The sequence below is a fragment of the Chlorocebus sabaeus genome, chromosome 6 (genome assembly GCF_047675955.1).
Source record: "Chlorocebus sabaeus isolate Y175 chromosome 6, mChlSab1.0.hap1, whole genome shotgun sequence".
NCBI lineage: Eukaryota > Metazoa > Chordata > Mammalia > Primates > Cercopithecidae > Chlorocebus > Chlorocebus sabaeus.
Window position 1 is genome coordinate 4,023,423 of NC_132909.1, and position 19,640 is coordinate 4,043,062.

At 50.6% G+C, this 19,640-nt stretch overlaps 1 protein-coding gene across 4 annotated transcripts in view; it reads left to right on the forward strand.

Annotated features, from left to right (window-relative positions):
- Positions 1 to 4,240: 4,240 nt before the first annotated feature.
- LOC103247837 (leukocyte immunoglobulin-like receptor subfamily A member 6) overlaps positions 4,241 to 19,640 on the forward strand; it is a 79,227-nt gene continuing 63,827 nt past the window's right edge. The window contains exons 1-15 of one of the 4 annotated variants that reach the window (XM_073015968.1): positions 4,241 to 4,426; positions 4,843 to 4,924; positions 5,087 to 5,122; positions 5,312 to 5,596; positions 5,743 to 6,042; positions 6,268 to 6,564; positions 6,819 to 7,121; positions 8,067 to 8,114; positions 8,457 to 8,488; positions 8,728 to 8,863; positions 9,178 to 9,253; positions 9,333 to 9,370; positions 9,711 to 9,763; positions 10,648 to 10,803; positions 10,883 to 11,868. In XM_073015968.1, the coding sequence (XP_072872069.1) occupies positions 4,891 to 4,924; positions 5,087 to 5,122; positions 5,312 to 5,596; positions 5,743 to 6,042; positions 6,268 to 6,564; positions 6,819 to 7,121; positions 8,067 to 8,114; positions 8,457 to 8,488; positions 8,728 to 8,863; positions 9,178 to 9,253; positions 9,333 to 9,370; positions 9,711 to 9,763; positions 10,648 to 10,803; positions 10,883 to 11,029 (1,941 nt within the window). In that variant the 5' untranslated portion in view covers positions 4,241 to 4,426; positions 4,843 to 4,890 and the 3' untranslated portion in view covers positions 11,030 to 11,868. Of the gene's footprint in view, positions 4,427 to 4,842; positions 4,925 to 5,086; positions 5,123 to 5,311; positions 5,597 to 5,742; positions 6,043 to 6,267; positions 6,565 to 6,818; positions 7,122 to 8,063; positions 8,115 to 8,456; positions 8,489 to 8,727; positions 8,864 to 9,177; positions 9,254 to 9,332; positions 9,371 to 9,710; positions 9,764 to 10,644; positions 10,804 to 10,882; positions 11,869 to 19,640 lie in introns of those variants that run through there. The other 3 variants (XM_073015969.1, XM_073015956.1, XM_073015962.1) reach the window with 3 other exon arrangements.

The window sequence follows — 19,640 nt, forward strand, 5'->3', positions numbered from 1 at the left end:
GTCTCCCATCCCCAGACATGAGGCTCCATCCCACAAGGCAGCGTTGGGTCCACACCTCTGCACACCTGCGTGCTCTGGTCCACGGCATGTAACACAGTCTTCCTTATTCCTCATTGTCACACTCCTTGATGTCCCTTACTGACTCCCCATCTCTTCAGTTCAGAGATCCAAACCTGAACCACCAACTAAGTCAACGACAGATCAAATTCCAGCCAGGTAAAGATAAATCCACCCTGAGACCCTGACAGCCTCTCTGCACCCTTCGAGCCCTTCCCTCCTTCTCAGATGCTATGTGTGCAACTTTTCCTGAAATATCACCACTTGGAATCATCACTCACACATTTCAAGTGACACCACAGCTATGCTGATTCTGAAAAAGACATCTTTAAAATGCTGTTATTGGTGGTATCTACCAATTTCTGTGACATAAATATTTCTTTTCATGGCCCACATCAAGGTGCCATTCTCACTGAATGTAGGGTTGGGAAGCGAGGGACACAGGTGTCTTCACTAAAGAGCACCAGGCATCTGTGGCACATCCCACTGAGAGCTCACCCATATACCTACAGTCCTTTCTAATTCAGAGGCAATGATCACTTCTGCTTCAGTGTTACGGCACAGGTCAAATGAAACTCTGACACTGCTATCCTAGTATATCCACAAAAGACAGACACATTAATATCTTATGTGAGAGATAACACGGCTCACTTAAAAATCTAAGTACAACATAAGAAAGATGTTAACATAATTGTGCAGGTTCAATGAAAGAATGTTTTGTTCTTTTGTTTTGTTTTGTTTTGTTTTTGAGATGGAGTTTCCCTCTGTCACCCAGGCTGGAGAGCAAAGGCGGGATCTCGGCTCACTGAAACATCCCCCTCCCAGGTTCAAGCGATTCTCCTGCCTCTGCCTCTCGAGGAATTGGACTACAGGTGTGCACCATTATTCCCGGCTAATCTTTGTATTTTTAGTAGAGATGGGGGTCTCACCATGTTAGTCAGGCTGGTCTTGAACTCCTGACCTCAGGTTATCCACCCGCCTCAGCCTCCCAAAGTGCTGGGATTACAGGTGTACGCCACAGCACCTGGCCGATGGAAGAATTCTTAAATGACTTGTCCTACTTTCTGCTGGTTCAGACACTCCTTGGGTTGGGGCAGTGTTGTACCAATTTCTGCCTCTGTCTTCTCAGTGCCTACGTCTACCTGGGTACCTCTGTCTTTACACCCATTCTTCTCTGTGTGTCTCTTCTCTTCTTCAGATTATGACACCAGTCAGATCAGAGTAGGACCCATCCTAATTCGTTATGATCCCTTGATCATACTTTAAATGCATTTGCAAAGACTCTATTTCCAACTATGTTCACATTTATAGCTAATGGAGCTCAGCATTTCAACATGTGTATTAGAGGAACAAGTCAATTTATAACAGTGTCTACAAGAAAAGTACGCATAGAAATACATTTATCCAAATACAAAAAGTAGCTGGGTGTGGTGGTACACGCCTGTAAATGCAGCTACTCAGGAGTCTGAGGCAGCAGAATCGCTTCAACCCAGGAGGCAAAGGTTGCAGTGAGCTGAGATCGTGCCATGGCACTCCAACCTGGGCAACACAGTGAGACTCTGTCTCAAAAAAAAAAGAGAAATACATTTAACCAAAGAGATGCAATACGTACACATTGACAATTTAAAACTACTGCTCAAAGAAATAACAAAAGACCTAAATGAGGAAACGTCATGCCAGTATCATAAATCAAAAGGTTTAAGGTGAGTTCTGTCCCTCTTCCATGTCCTTCACCCTCCTCCTGTTTTGACAAGGTTTATCACTAGCTATTCTTTAGGACGTCAGGAATTCAGATAAGATGCTCTTGAGAGAACACTTGCCCAGCAATGGCATCTCCTTCAATGGACTGACAGCAACTCTGGTTTTGAACCTCTGGAACCAGGGAACTCTGTTTCTAGGCAGCTCTGTCAGCCTCTCCCTTGTTGCTGATAAGAACCTCCTCTACCTCTCTATGTACAGAGAGCTCTCTCTACAGTGCTTTTCCTCTACTCTCACATCACAGGAATCATCAACACAGAAGACTTCTAGGACCAGATGTATGGGATTTTTCTTCCCCAGACCCAGTAGCGAACAGCAGCTGGGTGTCCTCTAAGTCAGCTCTGACGCTGTCTACCCAGAGACAGTCCCACATCCCACAGATTAAAGGCTAAGTCCCCAAGACTGTCCCCCACATCATTCCCAAGTGCGGACCTCCAGAACTTCTGATCGACTGGCTTCAAGTTGGGGATCCCATGACCCCCACTTTGGGCTTGAATAATTTGCTGTAGCAGCTCACAGAACTCAGGGAAACACTGACATTTCCTGGTTGAATACAAAGCACACTGCAGAGGACACAGATAAAGAGACACAGAGGAGGAGGCATGGGGGAAGGGGCGCGGGGCTTCCATGCCCTCCCTGGGCGCCACCCTCCAGGCGCTTCCACATGCTCAGCCATCCAGAAACTCATGAAACCCAGTCCTCTTGTGCTTTTATGGAAGTTTCATGATGTCAGCATTTCCTCCCACAAGGAACAGGGTGAGACCATCTTCTGAGAGGGTCTTAAGAGCCACCATCAGAAAGGCAGGGAACACTGGAGTCTTGCCTTGGGCAAGTGAAGGAAGGGCAGGAGGAGGTCAGAGGCCCCCTCTAGGCCCAACACAGCCAACATTCTAATGAAAGACCGTAACAAGTGCTATGGGAGTTATGAACCAGGAACCGCGGGTGAAAACCAGCATATATCCCAACATCACACTTCCCTCCCTGGATGCAATGTGGCTTGCCATGCCATGCACCCCAGATTATAATCCTTGCTTCTCATTCTCAAATACACTTAAAATCCAGGCAGCCCTGGAGCAATGCAACCTTGAATTCATGGGGTCTCTTATGTGCACACTTTTTTCAAACCAACGGGGATCAAAACCATTGCATTTGTGAGAAGCAAGACTTGCGTATATGAACAGCAGGCTTTTCCTATATGCAGGTCCAGCAGAGACAATGTCAGGGCTGGAGTACCAGGAAGTTTTGTTACATGTAGGGGGTACTGAAACGAGTTGCCTGTGTATCCCAAGAAACAACTGTACTGAGAAATCATATTCTCTAGGGGTTTATTTTTGTTTTTATTTTTATTTTAGGTTAAAGCTTTGGATAGAACACCCAGTGTCTCCTTGTCCATCTGAAGAACATGCTGCTATGTGGAAGCACATCCTTGAGATCCACAAGGAGACACTGGGCAAGGAGACAAGAATGCCTCACTCTATGGAAGTTCCCCTAATAAATGCTCTGTGAACACCCTGGTGTTTAGTGCTTCTTTCTTTGGAATCCCAGCAGCTCTATCACTGGACGGTTTGGGGCACTCCTTTGAGGGAACTCCTCTGGGCTGCTTGGGGTCCACTCGAGCCTCAGGTGTGGCTGGAGGACGCAGCCTCCCACCTTGGTCTGGATCCCTGAGCCCCCCTGTGTCATTGCAGATCCCAAGGCTCCTTTCCCAGCTCCACTCAGTGGGGAAACCTCCACCCTAATGAGCCCTTGTTGGTGCCAGGACCCTGTGGCATCTCACCTCTGGCCTCTGTTCTTTCTTGTGGCTCCTTCTACACTCAGGGCTTCCACATGTCTTTTTCTGCTCATGATCTTGATGCTCTGTGTATTTCAGAAATGCCTGATGTACATTTCTCCATTAGGGTCAGATGTGACATCTTAAGTGGACACATCAATCACCTTCACAGACTGTGGAGTCCAACACTAAGATCCTCTCGTGTCCCAAGCACCTCAGGTCTTACCCTGCTCTGGAAATCAGGCACAAATGAGCCCCTCCCAATGTCCAGGCACCACTGACCCCACAACCACGGTGACGAGTGGGATTCATGACAACAGTCTGCAAAGGAAGAAGCTGAGGCTCAGAGACGGGACACTACAGACCAAGGTCACATAGGCAGCGGATGACAACCAGTCACCAAATAAGTATCAACTCCCTCCTCAGCTCCTCAAATCAAAGCGCAAACATAAGTCATTGTTCCCAAAATGTTGACCAGGAATCGAGGTGCAGAGGGACGGCCAAGGATGCAAGGGGCACCGAGGAGGCAGGAAAGACTCAGAGGTTTGTTACTGGGGGGAGGGGGTGGACACTCTAGCAAAAAAAAAAAAAAAAAAAAAATTAAAAAGGGGAAGTTGAGAGGGAACTATTGAAAGAAAACCCACAGTCCAGTGCCAAGAAAGAAGTCAACTTTTCTTCCCCTATTTCCCTGCATTTCTCTTCTGTCCTCACTGCTACAGGCAGCTCAGCCTGGAAGGCACAGCCAGATGCGAGATGCGTCTCTGCTGGTCTGAGTCTGCCTGTAGCATGGACCTGTGTCTTCCCTGAAGCATCTCCAGGGCTGGAGAGACCACTGCCATGGTAAGGACCACACAACGCTGAGCTGATGGACGGGCTGAAGGAGGGAGGGAGACCTTGGGGGAGGCTGTGAGAAGGAAGGGGAAGCCTCTGCTACCCTCATCTGGAAGGGCAGACACAGGAAGCACCAGTTCTATTTGCCGCTACATCCCAGCTCTCAGTGAGACGGGGATAAACCAGACAGACAGTGGCTGGGGGTCAGGAAAGACCCCATTACAGTCTGAAATGTCTGCAGAGGGCCCGGTGCCTGCCCCAACCTCAGCCCTAAAAGAATGAGAATCAGGATCCTGGGAGGTCAGTTCTGCTTCCTGTGTAGCTGCAGATGACAACACCCCGTGAGAGGGACCCAGCTTCCGAGTGTCCACACAACGAGGGAAGGAGGGGAGGCTATTTTTCTCTGTGTGTCTCTGTCCTGCCAGCACTGAGGGCTCATCCATCTGCAGAGCAGGACAGTGGGAGGAGACGCCATGACCCCCATCCTCACGGTCCTGGTCTGTCTCGGTGAGATTTGAAGAGGGAGGGGAGATTCTAACCTAGGAGGGGCCTCACCCCACAGCCAAACTCTGGTGCATAAGGAGACCCCAGGGGTTCACAAAGATCCCAGGGAGGGGAGGACCTGCTCAGGCTTCAGGGGTAAATCTCTCACAGGGAACTCTCTTCCAGGGCTGAGTCTGGGCCCCAGGACCCGCGTGCAGGCAGGTGAGTCTGTCCCCGGCTGTCCCAGGTCCCTCCTCCTCACTGGGGACAAGGGGCCACCCCCGTGCAGCTGGGGATGGGGATTAGCAGTTCTGGGCTGACTGATGGGGGCGTCTGGAGGGTCCTGCAGCCAAGAGCTGAGATCTGTTGGGTGGGAAATGACTTAGAATCCGATCTCTGATTTCCTTTTAGGAATCCTCCCCAAACCCACACTCTGGGCTGAGCCAGACCGTGTGATCACCCAGGGGAGTCGCGTGACCCTCAGGTGTCAGGGGAGCCTTGAAGCCCAGGAGTACCGTCTATATAGGGAGAGAAAATCAGCATCCTGGATTACACTGGTGCGACCAGAGCTTGTGAAGAAGGGCCAGTTCCCCATCCCATCCATCACCTGGGAAGACGCAGGGCGGTATCGCTGTCAGTATTACAGCCACAGTTGGTGGTCAGAGCTCAGTGACCCCCTAGAGCTGGTGATGACAGGTGAGAGGACACTCAGGGGTCCCAGCCCCCGGCTCTGTCCTCAGGAAGGGGGTCGGCTCTCAGGGGCGTCTCCCTCTCACAGCCCAGCCCTGGGGATGCTGCGGGAGGTGGGAGCCCATTAAACACGATGCCTCCTTCTCTCCTAGGAGCCTACAGCAAACCCACCCTCTCAGCCCTGCCCAGCCCTGTGGTGACCTCAGGAGGAAGCGTGACCCTCCAGTGTGACTCACAGCTGGCATTTGACGGCTTCTTTCTGTGTAAGGAAGGAGATGAACACCCACAATGCCTGATCTCCCAGCCCCATACCCGTGGGTTACCCCGGGCCGTCTTCTCCGTGGGCCCCGTGAGCCCGAGTCGCAGGTGGTCGTACCGGTGCTATGGTTATGACTCACGCTCTCCCTATGTGTGGTCTTTACCCAGTGATCTCCTGGAGCTCCTGGTCCCAGGTGAGAAATTCACAGCGTTGCCTGGAGTTCCCTGAGTCTCCGGGCAGGTGGGGAGGAGCCGCGTCTCAGGGCAGCGCCAGGTGGGATGATGTTGGGACGAGAGGGCTCAGGGCTCCTGGGGCCAGAGACACAGGAAGATCAGCCGTGGTGAGGCCCAGGAGGAGAGGGAGGGTTTGTGGGGAAGCCTGAGGGTCGCTCCTGGAAACCATGAGCACCTTTTCCCAGGTGTTTCTAAGAAGCCGTCACTCTCAGTGCAGCCGGGTCCTGTCGTGGCCCCTGGGGAAAACCTGACCCTCCAGTGTGGCTCTAACGTCGGCTATGACAGATTCGTTCTGTACAAGGAGGGAGAACGTGACTTCCTCCAGCGCCCTGGCCGGCAGCCCCAGGCTGGGCTCTCCCAGGCCAACTTCACCCTGGGCCCTGTGAGGGGCTCCCATGGGGGCCAGTACAGATGCTACGGTGCACACAACCTCTCCTCCGAGTGGTCGGCCCCCAGTGACCCCCTAGACATCCTGATCGCAGGTGAGGAGCCCTGTGGGTTCAGTCAGGGACCCAGGCTCTGCACAGGCCCTGCTAGGGGATCCTAGGAGGTGATGGCCGGGGTGAGGGGTGGGGTTCCCAAGGGAGGGAGAGACAGACCGACACAGGGATGGGTGGGGAGGGGGAGACTGAAAGAAAACAGAGACAGAGAGACTGAGGGTCCCAGAGAGAGCCCTGGGGAGGTCTCAGTTCAGAACAAAGTGGGGCAGTCCCTCATCCATCCGTCTTCTTTCCAGGACAGATCCATGCCAGACCCTCCCTCTCAGTGCAGCCGGGCCCCACGGTGGCCTCAGGAGAGAAAGTGACCCTGCTGTGTCAGTCACAGGGATGGATGGACACTTTCCTTCTGACCAAGGAGGGAGCAGCTGATGCCCCCCTGCGTCTGAAATCAAAGCACCGGTCTCACAGATACCAGGCTGAATTTCCCATGGGTCCTGTGACCTCAGCCCACGCGGGGACCTACAGGTGCTACGCCTCATTCAGCTCCAACCCCTACCTCCTGACTCACCCCAGTGAGCCCCTGGAGCTCGTGGTCTCAGGTGAGGGCCCTGACCCTGTCCTCTCTGAACTCAAAGGCTCAGCTCAGGTCCTGCCCCAGGAGAGCTCTGGGCTGGGATGGAGTGAGCAGGGATCTAAGCGGGGCTTAGCCAGAAGGGCACTCACCTCAGAGCGAAGGAGGACAACAGGGCCCTCCCAGGCATGCCCACCCTCAGCGGCATCGCCAGCATCATGAAGAGGAGAGGTGGGTGGAGGGAGCGGCCTGAGGAGGCCACAGGGCCCGTGTAGAGAAATTTGGTTTGAGGTGGGGACTGCAAGGAAGCCCCGCTCCTCAGCTTCCTCTCATTCTTTTTTTTTTTTGAGGCGGAGTCTTGCTCTGTCGCCCAGGCTGGAGTGCAGTGGCTCTATCTCGGCTCACTGCAAGCTCCGCCTCCTCGGTTCACGCCATTCTCCTGCCTCAGCCTCCCAAGTAGCTGGGACTACAGGCGCCCGCCACTGCGCCCGGCTAATTTTTTTGTATTTTTAGTAGAGATGGGGTTTCACCGTGTTAGCCAGGATGGTCTCGATCTCCTGACCTCGTGATCCGCCCGTCTCGGCCTCCCAAAGTGCTGGGATTACAGGCTTGAGCCACCGCGCCCGGCCTCATTCTTTAACCCAGGACCCTCTGGGAGTCCCAGCCCCCCATTCACTGGTCCCACCCCCACACCTGGTGAGTCTCTCAGGCCTCTGGGCTCAGAGGGAGCACGGCCTCCCCCACATTTCCCAGAGTCCCATTCCCCTCGGGGACTCACGCTCGGCCTTCCATCTTGGGAGCTGGGCAGAGCCAGAGGAGGGGCCACAGGCTCCCAGGGGCTCTGAGGCTGGGCCGGTGAGGGGCGGGGTCGAGGCAGAGGGAGGTGTTGGGGCCCAGCCTGGAGGAGGAGCAGCCGGGCTGACGTGGGGGGCAGGGCAGCCCCAGCCCTCACCTTCCCATCCTGACCCAGCAGGCCCTGAGGACCAGCCCCTCACCCCCACGGGGTCGGACCCCCAGAGTGGTGAGTGGGGGCTCTGAGTGGGAGGTGGACGGGGTCCTGGGGAGGCAGGGGTGGATTCTGTCCTAGGTTCAGGCTCCTCTGAAGATGGTGACGTGGACAGGCCCCTCCCCTGCCTGGGCCTCAGTTTCTCCAGGTGTAAAGGAGAGAGGCCTGCGGGTGGGAACGTTCTTTTCAGCTCTGACTCCCAGCTGTGACCTCCTGGGAGAGGAGGCCTCCCAGGGAAACCTCCCAGACCTGATTCCGCAGGGGCCTGTCCTGTCCCACCTGCAGCAGTGACGGTGACCTGGGGCAGGGGAGGGGAGCAGGGCTGTGGTTCAGGACGGTCAGGTTCTTTCCCTGCAGCTCCAGGGCTCAGCTCTGGTGCAGGGAACAAGGGCTCACTTCAGACTCCCGGATTCCCTTCCCAGCTCTGCCGCTTCCCGGCTGGGGGTCCTGGGGCAGGCGATTCCCCTCTCTGAGCCTCAGTTTTCCATCTGTAAGGTGGGTGGGTTGTGTTTCCATTCCGTGCTGTACGACTGTTGTGGGGGTTGGAGGTGGTGAACAGAAGGTCCAGGGTCCAGCACACAGTAGGAGCTCATGTCCATGACATCACCCCCATTTCTGATGTCATCATGCTCAAGGTCTGGGAAGGCACCTGGGAGTTGTGACTGGGGTCTCAGTGGCCTTAGTCCTGCTGCTCTTCCTCCTCCTCCTCCTCCTCGTCTTCCTCGTCCTCCGACATCGACATCAGGGCAAACGCTGGACATCGGGTGAGTAGGGAAGGGGGCATCCCATGGGCCGACCGAGGGTGGGCTCAGGGCACCAGCCAAAGGGAATCCAAACCACTGGGCAAATGCAGCTCTGAGGAACTGTTCCAGCATTTTTCACCAGGCGAATGGAAAAAGCACTTAATGTCAGTCCCGTCTACAAATGTAAAGTGTCCTTCGGGCTCTGTCCATCTCATGGGGCATTTGGAACATGGAGGCAGGAGTGTTTTCAGGTTTCCTTCCTTACCTTCGAGCTGTGTGTGGGGGGCAGGGGCTCCAATGTTCCCAGGGCTGAGCCTCTGTCCTTCTTCCCCCAGCCCAGAGAAAGGCTGATTTCCAACATCCTGCAGGGGCTGTGGAGCCTGAGCCCAGAGACAGAGGCCTTCAGAGAAGGTAATTCTGCTCAAAGACCCCAGACTCCCACCGGCCCCTGGCCCGTACACTGCCCCTAAAGCTCCCGTTCCTCCCCCAGGTCCAGCCCAGCTGCCGACACCCAGGAAGAAAACCTCTGTGAGTGACAGGAAGAGGCGACCAGCCAGGAGGAGATGGGGGAGGCGACCAGCCAGGAGGAGATGGGGGAGGCGACCGGCCAGGAGGAGATGGGGGAGGCGACCGGCCAGGAGGAGATGGGGACCCCAAGGTTTCCGTAGCAATGGGGAAAGGGGCACAGGCTGCAAAGGGTCTGGGGCTCAGGGTGAGATGATCTCACCCCACACTGTGGGACCTTGGGGACATCACAGCCCCTCCCTGCATCGCAGTGGCCCTGTCTGGGAGCTGGGCAGGGGCCCGCAGGACTCAGAGGTCTCAGGGAACCTTCCCAGGAGACAAACCCCTTGCTCTGTCCCTGCAGATGCTGCCGTGAAGGACACACAGCCTGAGGATGGGGTGGAGCTGGATAGTCAGGTGAGACCCCGCCCCTGCCCCAGGCACCAAACGCCTCCTGGTGCCAGATCTAATCCTGCAGGACTTCTCTGTCCTCTTCCCCTGGCTCTCAGCATCGTCACAGTGGACCCCTCCTTGTCCAGCACGCTGCCTCCCGCCTGCTGTGACCTCACTCTCTCCTGCTGTCCTGGGACCTCGTGGGCCTCCTCCCGGGTCCCCTTCCCGCTCCTCCTCCTCTGTTTGGCCGTCTGGCGGTTAGAGCGCTCCCCAGGCCTCAGGAGGATGAGGAATAGATGAACCACCCCGCTCCCCTGGGCTCCCTTCATTCATGCATCCAGCAAGTGTTCCCAGGGAGCTCACTGTGGATCGGGCTCCCTGTGGGAGCTGCAGACACAGCACGGAGCAGAGCCGCCCCCGCCTCCTGAGCTCACCTCGGGTGGGAGACAAAATGCAAATAAATGCACCGTGTGCAGAAGGTGCAACATGCTGTAAGAAACATAAACCAGGGAAAGGGCAGAGTGTGGGGCAGTGGGGCCAGTCTGAATGTAAGGAGAGGGCTGTCTGCTCAGCTGTCATCTGAGAAGCCTGGACGGACGGGGCCACAGGATCCTCTAATGGACAAGCCCCTGCAGGCAGAGGAAACAGCCGTGCAAAGGTCCTGAGGCAGCAGCAAGCTCTTGCAGGAAGGCGGGCATTAGGCTGCAGCCAAATGGGCAAGGTCAGAGTGAAAAGGAGAGGCCAGAACCACAGGGAGGTAGCAGCCAGACCCTCCATGGCCATAGGGTATCCCTGAGATTCCATCAGGAAAGATATGTAATTGGATCATCCTGGGAACAGTGAGGAAAATTGACTCCAGGGGGTCAGGGGGACTCAGGGACACCCCCACCAGTGTCTTTCTCCAGCAGAGGCCACACGATGAAGACCCCCAGGCAGTGACGTATGCCCAGGTGAAACACTCCAGACCTAGGAGAGAAATGGCCTCTCCTCCCTCCCCACTGTCCGAGGAATTCCTGGACACAAAGGACACACAGGCGGAAGAGGACAGGCAGATGGACACTCAGGTGAGTCCTTTCCTCTCCAGGCCCCCATGCCTCCCCCACCCCCACCATGTTCCTTCTCTCTCACTCTTCCCCACTGCAGGCTGCTGCATCTGAAGACCCCCAGGATGTGACCTACGCCCAGCTGCAGAGCTTGACCCTGAGACGGGAGGCAGCTGAGCCTCCTCCAACCCAGCAAAGGGAACCTCCAGCTGAGCCCAGCGTCTATGCCACCCTGGCCATCCACTAGCCCGGAGGGGACCCAGACCCCACACTCAGCAGAAGGAGACTCGGACTGCTGAAGGCACGGGAGCTGCCCCCAGTGGACACCAACGAACCCCTGTCAGCCTGGACCTCTGGGAACTTTGGGAATCGCTTGATTCTGCATTCTAAATAACTAATATCCCTACATTTTTTAATTAAAGCAACAGACTTCTCAATAATCAATGAGTTAACTGAGAAAACTAAAATCAGAAGTAAGAATGTGCTTGGAACTGAATCACAATATAAATATTACACACCACACAATGAAATGGAAAAACTACAAACCACAAATGAAAAAAGTAGAAAAGAAAAAAAAAAAACACTAGGAAATGAACGACGTTGGCTTTCGTATCAGAAATTTAGAAAATGAATAACAAATTATCCCAAATGAAGGTGTGAGAAAGGGAATAATAAGAAAAAGCAGAGTTGCTTATGAGGAAAAACCAAAACTTGAAAATTCCACAAAGCCAGGGAAGCTCGTTCTTGAAAATATTAATTACACTCATAAATCCTAACTACACTGAGCAAGAAAAAGAAAGGGCAGGCACGCATTTCCATGTGGGCGCGAAGAAGCAGACAGCCCGGCAGACCCTACACACATTTTCAAAAACTAACAACAGAACAGGCGGCAAACCTACGCCAATATACTAGAAAATGCAGATTAAATAGATGAAATATTCAAAACTGGAGTTTACTTGATGAACGTAAGAGTAATCAGAGTATCTGACTCATTTTAGATGTGTGTGTGTGTGTGTGTATATATATGTATGTGTGTGTATGTGAAATATACTGACTAATAAAAATGTTCCCATGGTATAAACTCCAGTTCACGAAGCTTCATTGGTGATTTTTTTACAAATATTGACACACTAATGAAATGCACAAACACACCCAGAGCGTCACAAATGTTTCTTGAGAATAGAAAAAGAGGCAATGTGCCTGGGTGCGGTGGCTCACGCCTGAAATCTCAACACATAGGGAGGCAGAAGCGGCAGATTACTTGAGGCCGGGAGTTCAAGACCAGCCTGGCCGACATGGTAAAACACCATCTCTTACTAAAAATACAAAAATTAGCCAGACATGGTGGCGCACACTGCAATCCCAGCTACTGGGGAGGCAGAGGCAGGAGAATCATTTGATCCCAGGAGGTGGAGTTTGCAGTGAGCTCAGATCCCACTCCTGCACTCCAGCCTGGTCCACAGAGCCAGACTCTGCCTCAAAAAATTAAAAAAAAAAAAAAAAAGTCATCACATATAAAATGGAATTTTCCATTCTATAAAAGGCACGTTTTAAACTCTACAGTTTTTTTGTTTCAAAATAATATTTTTTATTTTGTTTTAATGTTTTACTTTATTTTATTTGGCAATTTAAAAGTCATACACATTTAGGGTGTACAACATGATATTTTAGTATATATGAATACCCTGTGAAATCAGTAAGTCAAGCTAATTAATATATCTGTAATATCACGTAGTTATCTTTTTGTTAAGAGAACATTTAAAATCTACTTTTTTTTTTTTTTTTTTGAGACAAATTTTCACTCTTGTTGCCCAGGCTGGAGTGCAGTGGCACAATCTCAGCTCACTGCAACCTCCACCTCCCAGGTTCAAGCGATTCTCCTGCCCCAGCCTCCCGAGTAGCTGGAATTACAGGCATGCACCATCACACCCAGCTAATTTTGTATATTTAGTAGAAACGGGGTTTGTCCATGTTGGTCAGGCTGGTCTTGAACTCCTGACCTCGTGATTCACTCGTCTTGGCCTCCCAGAGTGCTAGGATTATAGGTGTGAGCCACTGCGCTCGGCCCTAAAATATACTTTCTTACCAGTGTTCGCGTATACAATCCATTGTGAGCAACTGTAGTCACCGTATTGTACAACAGCTCTGCTAAACTCACTCCTCCTGTCTAACTGAAACGCGGTATCCTTCGATGCAGCTCTCTGATTCCACCCCCGCCCCCTCAGCTCCCAGGAACCACCTTCGACTCTACTTCCATGAGCTGAACTGGGGCAATCCACACGTAAGTGAGATCAGGCAGCAGGGGTCTTCCTGTGCCTCCTTTACTCCACGTAGTGTGATGTCCTCTAGGCTCATCCATGTCACAAATGAAACGATTTCCTTCTTCTAGAAGGCTGAGTAGTTTTTCGCTGTAGATACACTGAGCATTTCCTTTTCTGTATCCACTCGCCTGCTAATGGACACTTGGGCGGGTTCCATGTCTTGGTTATGGTGACTAAAGCTGTCATGAATATGGGAGGGCAGGCATCTCTTCAACGTACTGATGTCGTTTCCTTTAGATACGCACCCGGCAGTAAAATTGTTACAGCATAGGGCAGTTCTGATCGTTAACTTCTGAAAAACATCTATAGTATTTTTGCGGTCATTGTACTCATTTACATTACCACTAGCAGAGTGCAGGGTTCCATTTTCCCACTTTCTCACCAACACTTGTTACTCTTTTTTTTTTTTTTTAGATGGACCCATGCTCCGTGGCCCAGGCTAGAGTGCAGTGGCATGATCTCGGCTCACTGCAACCTCCGCCTCGGCTCACTGCAACCTCTGCCTCCCGGGTTCAAGCAATTCTCCTGTCTCAGCCTCCCGAGTAGCTGCGACTACAGACGCCTGCCACTACGTCCGGCTAATTTTTTTGTATTTTTAGAAGAGACAGAGTTTCACCTTGTTGGTTAGGCTGGTCTTGAACTCCTGACCTCAGATGATCCACCCGTCTCAGCCTCCCAAAGTGCTGAGATTACAGGCGTGAGACACCGCGCCCGGCCTATTCTTTTTCATAGTAACTATCCTAACAGACGTGAGGTTATAGCTTATTGAAGTTTATATGCATATATGTATATTTATATATGAAAAAGTATGTGTTCATATGGATACATCCATACGTACATATGCACATATGTGCAGATGCGTATGTACATATATGCATGTGTATGTATATATATACACATATGTATACACATGCATGTGTAAAAAGTGAAATTTTGCAGTGAAATATCACTCCACAGCTGTTAGATTGCCTATCATCAAAATGGTAGATTAGATTGGTGAGCATGGGGAGAAAAGAAAATCCTTACACACCATTGGTGGATGTGTAAATTAATACAGCCATTTTAGAAAACAGTATGGAAGCTTCTCAAAAAACTAAACGTGCAACCACCGTGTAATCCAGCAAACCCAGAGGAAATGATATTGACACACAGAAGAGATGTCCACACTCCTAAGTTCAGCACTATTCACAATTGCCAAGTTTCACAAACAATTCTGTATTTTTGAATAAGGATTCATTTCTGCGTTCCCTGTGGAGAAAACGGGCCCTAATTACACATTAGCTGAACTCTGAGTACTCACCCATGTATGTATCTGTGAGGGTGCATGTTCACGCGTGTGTGTGTGTGTTTCGGTATGTGGTTTTCCCAGTCTGAGTACTCACCTACGTGTGTGTCTCTGAGGGTGCATGTGCACGTGTGTGTAAGTGTGTGTTTTAGTGTGTGGTTTTTCCCATTTTTGCTCCCTTGAGGATATCACATTACACATTTTGGATTCTGTGATCTTCCAACTAAGTTTCATCATTTAGAATCGCTTTCACTGAGTGTGGAAATAGTGAAAAAAAATTTTAATTGTGGCTCTGGAAATACCTTCCTTTCCCTTTCACTCTCTATCAAGATTTGTGAAATTTTTTAAAAAATTTATTCTTAAGTTCTGGGGTATATGTGCAGGGTCTGCAGGTTTTTTACACAGGTAAACGTGTGCCATGGTGGTTTCCTGCACCTACCAACCCATCACGTAGGTATTAAGCCCAGCATGCATCAGCTGTTTTTCCTAATCCTCTCCCTTTCCCAACCCCCCTCCTCCCACAGGCCCCAGTGTGTATTGTCCCCCTCCCTGTGTCCACGTGATCTCATTGTTCAGCTCCCACTTACAAGTGAGAACATGCAGCGTCTGGTTTTTTGTTCCTGCGTTAGTTTGCTAAGGATAATGGCTTCCAGCTCCATCCATGTCCCTGACAAGGACATGATTTTGTTCCTTTTTATGGCTGCATAGTATTCCATGGTGTATATGTGCCACGTTTTCTTTATCCAGTCTATCGTTGATGGGCATTTGGGTTGATTCCATGTCTTTGCTACTATGAATAGTGCTCCAATAAACATACGGGTACATGTGTCTTTGTAATAGAATCATTTACATTCCTTTGGGTACATACCCAGGGACTGCTGGGCCAAATGGTATTTCTGGTTCCAGATCTTTGAGGAATCGCCACACCATCTTCCACACTGGTTGAACTAATTACATTCCCACCAACAGTGTAAAAGTGTTTCTATTTCTCTGCAACCTCACCACCATCTGTTTCTCCTTGACTTTTTCATAATCGCCATTCCAACTGGTGTGAGATGGTATCCCATTGTGGTTGGTTTTGACTTGCATTTCTCTAATGATCAGTGATGTGGAGTTTTTTTCATGTTTATTGGCTGCATAAATGTCTTCTTTTGAGAAGTGTTTGTTCATGTCCTTTGCCCATTTATTAATGAGTTTGTTTCATTCTTGTAAATGTGTTTAAGTTCCTTGTAGATTCTGGATGTTAGACCTTTGTTAGATGGACAGATTGCAAAAAGTGTCTCCCATTCTGTAGCTTGTCTGCTTGCTCTGATAAGGGTTTCTCTTGCTATGCAGAAGCTCTTTAGTTTAATTTGATCCCATTTGTCAATTTTAGTTTTCGTTGCAATTGCTTTTGGTGATTTTGCCATGAAATCTTTGCCCGTGCCTATGTCCTGAATTATATTAAATAAAGCATAAGGAAAAAGATGTAGAAGGGAAAGTACATGTAATGGTTAAGGTGTCTACGGCCAACCCGTCCCCGTTTCTCAAGATGAAGCCTGACGTGTTGGGTTTAATGTGTGAGACAAGCTGCCAACAGATCATTTACCTTTTTCTTTAGTAATTTGGGTTAACATAGAATTCTTCACTCACCATGAATTTCTGAAGGCATTTCTTTAGTATCCCCTGGTGCTGAATTTGGTGTTGAAAGTTCCAATCCCAATGAGCATGCAAATCCATTGGGAATAATTTGCATTTTTACCAAGAAATAATTTTAGGATTTGTGTTGTTGTTGTTGTTGTTTCCAGGCCAGACTTCTTTGTATTTTTTTAATGAGTTGAAAATTATGTAATATAAAAATAACATTTTAAAACCCACAATTCAGGCCAGGCGCAGGGGCTCATGCCTGTAATCCCAGCACTTTGGGAGGCCGAGGCAGGTGGATCACTTGAGGTCAGGAGTTTGAGACCAGCCTGGACAACATGGTGAAACCCTGTCTCTACTAAAAGTACAAAAATTAGCCAGGTGTGGTGTCGCACACCTGTAATCCCAGCTACTCAGGAGGCTGAGACAGGAGAATTGCTTGAACCCAGGAAGCAGAGGTTGCAGTGAGCGGAGATCATGCCATTGCATTCTAGCCTGGGCAACAGAGTGAGACTCTGTCAAAAATATAAAATAAAAAAAGCCCCGCAATTCAGCCTAGGATATGTGTATTAAATTTACATTCGATCTTTTTCTTAGGATTGGTTTGGTATTCATGCTCTTTTTTGGTTCCATATGAATTTTAGGATTGTTTTTTCTAATTCTGTGAAAAATGATATTGGCATTTTGATGGGAATTGCATTGAATCTGAAGATTGCTTTGGGCAGTATGATCATTTTCACAATACTGATTCTTCCAATCCATGAGCGTGGGATATATTTCTGTTTTGCTGTGCCATCTACGATTTCTTTCAGCAGCGTTTTATTGTTCTTCTTGTAGAGATCTTTCACCTCCTTGGTTAGGTATCTGCTTAGGTATTTTTAATTTTTTGCAACAGTTGTACAAGGGATTGAGTTTTGCAGCAACTTGGATGAGCTGGAGGCCATTATTCATGACACCACATCCAGCTAATTTTTGTATTTTTTGTAGAGAAGAGGTTTTGCTGTGTGGCCCAGGCTGGTCTTGAACTCCTGGGCCCAAGTGACTGGCCCGCCTTGACCTCCCAAAGTGCTGGGACTGCAGGCATGAGCCACGGTGCCCGGCCCATCATAGCACTTTTGATCATGAGGACAATTCCTCCTTCTTGTCATTCTTGGACACATGCTTCCCACATGCCTCACCTTCCAGAGAGGGTTTCTACCAGGGCTGTGCGGGGAGCTAAGGCTGGAAAAGGGGAGATGGTGCCACCCGCCAGTGCCACACGAGTCTGCTCAGGGCTGTCACCAGCAGGGGAGGGTCCAATGTGAGCCTCAGGCTCGCATGTGGGACAGACGCCCATGTGTGATAACGCTGCAGTGAATCTGTTTCACACACATGGAGGAGGCGGCTCAGGGGTGACCATGGACCTGAGTCAATGGGCAGAGATACCCCAGTGCCATCCACAAACACAGGGGAGGAGGAGCCACAACTCCCCACTTCCATCCAAAACCATGACCCCTCCCTGAGTGTGAGGGCCCAGGGGTTCTCCTCTGTCTCATACAGAGGTGGAAACCTCCCCCTTAGTGACCGCCTGACATTGCAAGTCACCAGCAGCCGCTCGGCCCTGACCTCTTCCGCTTCTTAAGGTTTCCTGCCTATAACAAGAAGTTTCATTTCTCATTTTCTTCGCAGGACTGTGGCTGCATATTTCAGACACATTATAAGCAGGTTTTCCCAATGTTGGGAGCAGATGTGGGCTGTTGAGCACGTCAGTCGCTCACTGTGACTGTGCAGTCCAACACCAGGATCCATGCATGTGTCTACCCCTCAAGTCTTAACCCGGTCTGGAAATGTGCCATGACCAAGGCCCTCCCATGACCCAGGCACAACTGGCCCCCAAACCACTCAGGAGGGGGGTTCATGACAACAGGCCCCAAATGAGGAAACCGAGGCTCAGAGATGGGACTTACTGCCCAAGGTCATGCAGGCAGGGGTGAAGGTCAGCAATTCAGAAAAAATTAACTCCCTATCCCACCCCGAAGTCAGAACTCAAGACTAAGTACTTGTTTCCAAACCCTTGAAGGCAGACTGAGATGCAGGGGAATGCCCAAGGAAGCGGGGTTGGGGGTGGGAGGGACACCGAGGAGGCAGGAATGACTCAGAGGTTACTTTTAAGGGAGGGGGAGGTGAACACTGTTAAAAAATAAGAAAAAAAAAAAGGAGGGAAGTCTAAGAAGGAAACTGGAAGAAATAAAACCTAGACTCCAAAGACAAAAGAAGAGTCAGCATTTCTTTATTTCTCCTTTTTTCTCATTGTCATTTGCAGCTCAGCTTGAAGTTCACAGCCAGATGTGTGATGAGTCTCTGCTGATCTGAGTCTGCCCTGCAGCAGGGACCTGCAGCTTCCCTGAAGCATCCCCAGGGCTGGGCCGCCATGGTAAGGATCCCGTAATGCTGTGTTGATGGACGGGCTGAAGGAAGGAAGGAGACCCCATGGGGAGGCTCTAAGGAGAAGAACAAGGCCCCAGTGACCTTCACTTGGACAGGACAGACTCAGAAAGCTGCTGGGTCTATTGGCTCTTATGTCCTGACCCTTGGTGAGATGAGGACAGATGGGGCAAATAGCAGAAAAGGGTCAGGGAGATACCATTTCTGTGCGAAGTATCTGAAGAGAGCCTGGTGCCTGCCCCAGCCCCAGCCTTGGGGAAATGGAAGCCAACCTCCCGGAGAGGGCAGTTCCCCTTCCTGTGGGTCTGCTGACGGGACAGCCTCGTGACGGAGAACCCAGGCTTCCAGTAGATTTACTCCATCCAGGAACTGTGGCCTCCTCCATCTGCAGAGGGGCTGTGGGAGGAGACGCCACGACTCCCACACTCACGCTCCTGATCTGTCTTGATGAAATTGAAAGAGGGAGCGGGGAGACTGTAGCCTGGGAGGAATCCCACCTCACAACTTGGTCCTGATTGAATAGGAGACCCCAGAGGTTCACAGGGATCCCAGGGTGGGGAGGATCTGCCCGGGGTTCAGGAGGCGAATCTCTCGCAGGAAGTTCCGGGACCCCCTCCCTAGTGTCGCTCCTGTGCCTCAGTGGGATTTGGAGAGGATGCCTTAGATTAGAGGCTGTTGTGTCTTTCAGCAACAAAACCATACGAAAAACACCTGGACATTTCACGTCAGTGGATAAAGCATTATCTTGTGCCAAATCAGGACCAAACTGCACTGAAATGTAGGGTTCACACTACAGTCACTCACCTTTGGGGAAAAGCATCCCAGGTTGGTGCCTATCTCTGTGATAAACGTCTCCCTTCCTGGCTACAGCAATGGATGAAAGTAACACTGGCTGAAGAGACACTATATTCACCTGATGATTATACTGAAAAATAGCCATAAAATTGTTCCCTCCAAATCCAGTTCCTTTTGTGACAAGTCTCAAAAGAAGATATACAAACGGTCCACAAACATATGAAAAACGTGTGTGTGTGCATGGAATACTACTCAGCCATAAAAAGGAACAAAATAATGGCATTCGCAGCAACCTAGATGACGTTGGAGACCATTATTCTAAGTGGAGTAATTCAGGAATGGAAAACCAAACATCGTCTCTTCTCATAAGTGGGAGCTAAGCTATGAGGATGTAAAAGCACAAGAATGAT